Source organism: Merops nubicus, unplaced genomic scaffold (genome assembly GCF_000691845.1).
Source record: "Merops nubicus isolate BGI_N331 unplaced genomic scaffold, ASM69184v1 scaffold21473, whole genome shotgun sequence".
Taxonomy (NCBI): domain Eukaryota; kingdom Metazoa; phylum Chordata; class Aves; order Coraciiformes; family Meropidae; genus Merops; species Merops nubicus.
In genome coordinates this window covers 48,213-54,516 of record NW_008598539.1, presented here as the reverse complement: position 1 = coordinate 54,516, position 6,304 = coordinate 48,213, and the positions used below count along the sequence as shown (strand labels likewise).

The following is a 6,304-nucleotide window of genomic DNA, read 5'->3' as shown; positions in this document are numbered from 1 at the left end:
AATGCCGAGGCAATCAGCTTCCTGTATCTAATAGGAAGGGACAAAAATTTCTGAAATATGATGCATAGAGCCTGTGTGAAATGTCTTCTCCAGGGATTGCTAAAGGACCCTAAGTACGTCTGCAAAGTCATATCAGCCCTCAGCTTATCTTCTGTAAATAGGGAAGACCCCTACTTACAGTGGGATTCAGACCACTCGGTTCACTTTGAAGGGCTGGCAACCAAGGACAGAAATAGTGGCACTTTTTCCTTGCCCACAGAACAACCTCATGGCTTAAAGTCATTGATAAAACAGGAGAGCTGTGACTTGAGTTCTATGTAGCTGAGAAAATCCAAATCTTTTGGAGGAGGGCTTGAAGACCTAAGTAAGGTTCATGGACTCCTATCTAAGCTGTTGCAATGAGCTACCGAGGAGCACAAGCTTTAAGGAAGAGGCCTAAATCACAGCAAGAAACACCACAACTGTTAGGAAATACATTCTAAATGTAAGAATAGCAAAGGACTTCAGATGATTAAAGGTGGATCAAGGATTCTCATTGCAGAACATGCTAAACAAACACCTGTCAGACATACAGAAGTACATCTGAACCTCAAGGCAGGATGAAACCTTTGAGCTAGACAACCCCTTCAGCCCTGTTCCTACAGTACTTTGATTTAGAGTATCAGAAAAACAATCAAGATAATCACGAGTTCTCCAGCTTACCATTCTGTGAAGGAATGTGCTGTCTTCTGGTTTTGACTCTCAGTACTGAATGTGCATCTCATTCATGACCTCTTAATTCAAAACACAAAAGCAGCTCCTGAGAAAAGGACCTACACACATATCTCTGAAATTGCATCCACTAGATCATGCTACAGAATTCCTTAAGCATTCATGAGAAACACTGTATAGGTCCCATGAGAACTTCTTAGACCAACCTACTAAACCTAGATGCTTCCAGAATCCATCAGGCTCAGAAATTAAGAAATCTGAACCATATTTTTAGAACCCTATCCTGTCATGCTATTTTAAAGTTGATACTAACCATAAATGCAGTCTATTATACTTACAAGCAAGCATTCCCACATCTTACAGTGCCAAAGAATCCCTTACCTTGATCTGTACTACAAAGCTATGACAACAGTAGGAACATTTTCCTCCTACAAATGCAAGCAATCTAATTCAGTCTCTCTAACCAATTTTTACTAAGTATTTTATAACAAAGTCAACCAAATAATTTAAACCAGAATCAAATGATTCACCGCAACTTGATTTTTTTTGCATCTAGTCATACAATTCAGAATTGTTGCCACATTTATGAACACTTTTCAGCTTGCCATTAAACACTTTTCTCTGAAGTTTCTGAGTCTATTGCTTCAGCATATATAGGAATAGAAAAATATCATCACCCATATTCACTACCAATAAACTGAAAAGTATGTAAACAATTGATCCTGACTCTTTACCCCCATTTCTTGCTACAGGACTGAGGCTTTCAAAAGCAAAAAAAAAAAAACAAAACCAAACTGTGCAGAACATGTGGGCACCATTTCCTTCCACAATTAATTTGCTACTGAAATTAATGCAGAAGTAATGTTGTGCCCACCACATGCAGCTATAGACCCAAGTTCCCCTGTATTTACACAAACCAGTGCTCTGGATTTCTTGGGTTGACTATAGGCTAGAAATCTGAGTCCCAGAAGGAAAGATAAAATTAGAGTTAATGATCCAATTTGTGTTTCTACTTACACCTCTATAAATCAAGAGTAATTCTACTGACTCAAGTGGAATAACTAGGAACAAGATCTGCTAAATGCTTCTGGATTTTCTCCTGCTAAGACAGACAAAGGAATAGAGTTACTTATAACCTTTTCCAGAGGCACCACCTAATCCCAAGTATTTTACTGCACCAATCAGTTATACTTCTTTACATATTTGCCAAGGTTTTTAAAAGTAATAAAGAAACCCAAGCACAAAGAGCTGTTCTATTGGAAGCAGACAGCCTGAGAAATTCAATGGATCTGCTGAATTATCAGGCAATTTAAGGAATATAAAACCCCTTAAGATACTAAACAACTTGTTTGCATAGGTCTCTCCAAGAACTAAGATGGAGACACAAAACCAGATGCTTATGAAATGTTATCTTTGAAGTAAAACACTGATACACAAGGTGCCAGACCAGTTTGGCTACATTAGACAGAAAACTTCAGATGACCAACACATTCTACAGATAGGCAGATTTCCAATGCAAAGCTAGTCAACCTGCTACCTTTTCCTAAATATTCTTTCCAGGCCAGATACTCAGCTTCCTCCTTTGACCAATTTTGTTCTTTGATCAGTGGTTGGGTTCCACTGACATGAGAAAAGCATGTCCACGCTGCCTTTGGTAAGGGTCCATTCCTGTGGTATTGTGGTTTTTAGAAAAAACACTAATAAACTAAATAAAACGGGGTATAAACACTGAACATATAAATCAAGTTTTCACTTGTCTTAATATAGCCTAAAAAGAACACTTTCTTGACTTTCTTCAATTAAATAAGTAGAAAAACCACTAAACAACTTCATAAAGAAACTGAGAACTTTGGACCTTTGGATTACCAAAAAAAGGGTAAAATAAATATAATAATCTTTGCAACCAAAGCTACTATATTGTAGATTTCAATATATTTCATAATTGTCAGTCACTAAGTGGAGCAGCTAAACCATCACAAACTGGACATCGCTCAATATAGTCTTTAGTTTTGCTTCCAGAAATCATCCATTTCTTTCATCATAATTTGAGACAAACATTATTTTTTAACAAAGCAAATAACTAAATGGCTCCTACCTGGTATAGCTGGTAAGACTCCAGACTGTAATATTGCTGTTCCCTAAAGAAAACAGAAAATTTTAGAATGAAAAATCTTTACAAGAAATAGAAACTTCACAAAATATAGGGAGAACGGCAAAGAAATCACCATCACAAAAATGGTTTTAAAGTCCAGAATGGACAGAAAGGTGCTCAGACCTGAAGGTCTTCAAAACATGTGTGTGTTGCAAAACCTTCCTGTTCCTTAGCACAGGCTAACTAACTTGGCTTTGGATGCTTTGCAACAACCGTAGAAGGCACAGTGAAGCTTAACACTATTGAATCAGTCCTGAAACAAACAAAACAGCAAAAAGCAAGAAAATTTGATATTCGGAGGAAGAGGATATTAAGTTGGAGTAACAGGATAAACAGACATAAATTAAGGCCATACCTATTTTTGCTTAAAATGGTAGGTGCTGTGAGCAAACTGAAGGCTGGTGTGCTTCTGACTCAGCTCCCTAAAACCAATATACAGCTTAAACTGAGTTCAGACTCCCTACAAATCCCACCTGTGACATCAGGGTCTTTCTAGAAAAGCTTTACTGTCTATGTCATTCAAAGTTGATCTGAGGACACTTTGGCTCTTCCATCTCTAGATGGTACCAAGCCGGCTCCTGCACAGCACCATCAAGGTAAGCTGTGAAGTCGGTCTGGTCTGTGCTACTGACCACCACTCTGCCAAAGAGATCTCTTCTATTGCTGTGTTCATGGTGAGAACTCACCATCACAATTCATTATTTTGACAAATAAACGTGTCTTCTGGACTTTGAAGTAGAAAAACATTATATATCTATTGCAGTGGATCAATAACACCACTCAATTCCAAAGCAATAAAATTCTATTTCATATTGACACTTGACAGGAATTTTCTTCACCTAAATACACAGACTTGTGACCTGTGATGACAAGCCTCTACTTCCTATGCTTTTGTACAAAGTAGTGGCTTTTCAGACACATTAGCGACTTTACATATACATTACAAATACCTTCCCCTATACAGTCACTGTGTTAACTTCCCAAAGTTTCTCAACAGAAAACAAAATAGATTATTTACTTATTAACCATTTAAGTTCAAGTTATATTAATTCCTGTACAACATTTTCTTAAGGCGAACATATTAAGATGCAAAGGTCATTACATATGACCATCACTAAAAAAAACTGTCAGAGCCAGCAACTAGATCCAGCTTCAGTTAAAGTTAAGTGGAAAGGCTTTCTTTGGTTTCGATACACTTTGCAGTGTTCCGGAAAAAATATCATAAAATATCATATGATTCTGTTTCAGCCAATAAAATATAAAATCATAGAATCATAGAATGTCTGTGATGGAAGGGACCTCCCAAGGTCATCCAGTCCAATCCCCCCACCATAAGCAGGGACATCTCAAGCTAGATCAAGCTACTCAGAGCCTTATCAAGTCTGACCTTGAATGTCTCCAGGGATGGGGCCTCCACCACCTCTCTGGGCAACCTATTCCAGTGGTCTATCACCCTCATATTGAAGAACTTTCTCCTAACATCTAACCTAAATCTCCCCTTTTTTAGCTTAAAGCCATTACCCCTCATCCTGTCACTACAAACCCTTGTGAATAGTCCCTCCCCTGCTTTCTTTTAGGCCCCTTTCAGGTGCTGGGAGGTCACTATAAGGTCCCTCTGCAGCCTCCTCTTCTCCAGGCTGAAGAACCCCAACTCTCTCAGTCTGTCCTCACAGGAGAGCTGCTCCAGCCCTCGGATCATTTTTGTGGCTTTCTGCTGGACACATTCCAACAGGTCCATGTACTTGGACCAGTTGGGGAGAGGTCAGTTGTTTTTTTTAAATACATCTTTTTTTGAAATCTACAACAAAGAACAACTTCCAACAGTGAAATAACACACAACATTCAAAATTTTTCAGCTTGATCCTATTGCAAACATGGAGTCTACAGCTTCAGTATTTCTCGAGCTTTTATGCTAGCTGTATCTTTTAGTATACGAGACACTGAATTTGAGTAACTGTTTAGAGTAGGCGGGGGAGGCAAACAGAAACATGGCCAAGATTTCACTTCTGAAAGAGAAAAAACATCCCATAGCATTTCAGAAAAAAAGGGAATTTTATTAATTTAGTCATAGTGGCTGTTATTTGTTTCTACAGTTATCATGTGCCACCACAGAAATTGCTCCTTTCATTTGGGGAATATGCAGAAATATCTGCACAGATATAGGACAGAGGACATTGGAGTCCAATACAAGGAGTATTCTGTATATTTTGGTAACTATTTTTCCATTACAATAGCATTTCTATGAATTTTTTGTCATTATTATTTATAGAAGACTTGAAAAATGCTTTTTTTCCTGCTCCCAGTAACTTCCTAGGGGTTTACTAATACAGAATACCAAAAAATAATTTCCCTGAATTTGGTTATGTCTGTGGAAGCAAAGCAGATTTTGTTGCCTCTAAAGGTAGCACTTGTTAGCTTATTTTCTGGAACAGAAGTAGCAAACTGCACTGCTGAAATGAGTAAAAAATCAAATCTTACTAATAAGAAAGGATCTCAAAACATTTTTGCAACATTTTTGCTCTTTAAAGAAAGGAATTTTTTTTGGGGGGGAATTGTGCTTTTTTTAAGGGGGGATTTTTTTTTAACTTGTGGGTTATAGGGGGTGCTGTATGTTACTTAGTTCACAAAGTCAATCAAAAATTGTTTGGTCAGTGGAAAAAAATTATCTTTATCTTCTTCATCTTTGCCTCTAGATTCATTAATGAGCACAGCCCTGCTGTCATTCAGGGCATGAGCTCAATGCATGAAACTAGACAGCAAATCAGAAAAATATTTTTAACTCCCCTTCCTTAACTGCTTTATACATCAGCATATCTTAAATTATGGCAAAAACATTGATAGAAATAAAGGATAGAAAGCAGAAAACCTGAAAGGAGATTGAAGTCTCTTTGAAGAAGATGGCATTTTGGTTCTTTGTTTATACATAATCTCCCAGAGAGGAGTCCTCTTTCATCATTACAGATGTTACAAGCAATAGTAAAGCAAACGAACAAAGAATAAACTGAATATTTTTATAATGATTGGCTTTCTTCTCACTTTATAATTCACAAAACAGCATACACTCCTACTTGCTAAATAGCTCTGTTCCCCCTCTAAATTCAAGTTAAAACTACTTGATTTACTTGCAAATTAAATTTTACTGGTTTTCCCTCCTCTCAGTCTTGCACAAGTATAGGACTTCTGCATGAAGGAGGGTTAAAATGTTGGCAACACTGAACTGCTAAAAACATTTCAGTTGCAGAAACTTTTTTTTTTGTGTGTGATGTGCTGCTTAATTCAAGTTAAAATCAGCCAGCAGGGCTTTCTGACTTCTGAATGTGAGTGACAATTCAAACCATCATTTGCTTTTTATTCTATGCATCATATATGACATGGAAATAATTTAAAATTAGAGACATCATTTTGTTAGCATAAGTACAGTTTGTTCAATAATGTAGTCAT

The 6,304-nt window shown here is 37.2% G+C and overlaps 1 protein-coding gene across 1 annotated transcript in view; it reads right to left on the bottom strand.

Annotated features, from left to right (window-relative positions):
* The window catches only part of DOK7 (docking protein 7), a gene marked incomplete at its 5' end in the record, with an annotated part of 64,031 nt that overhangs the window by 11,492 nt on the left and 46,235 nt on the right, over positions 1-6,304 (bottom strand). The window contains one exon of the mRNA XM_008937089.1: positions 2,807-2,849. Coding sequence (XP_008935337.1) covers positions 2,807-2,849 — 43 coding nt within the window. The remainder of the gene's footprint in view (positions 1-2,806; positions 2,850-6,304) is intronic.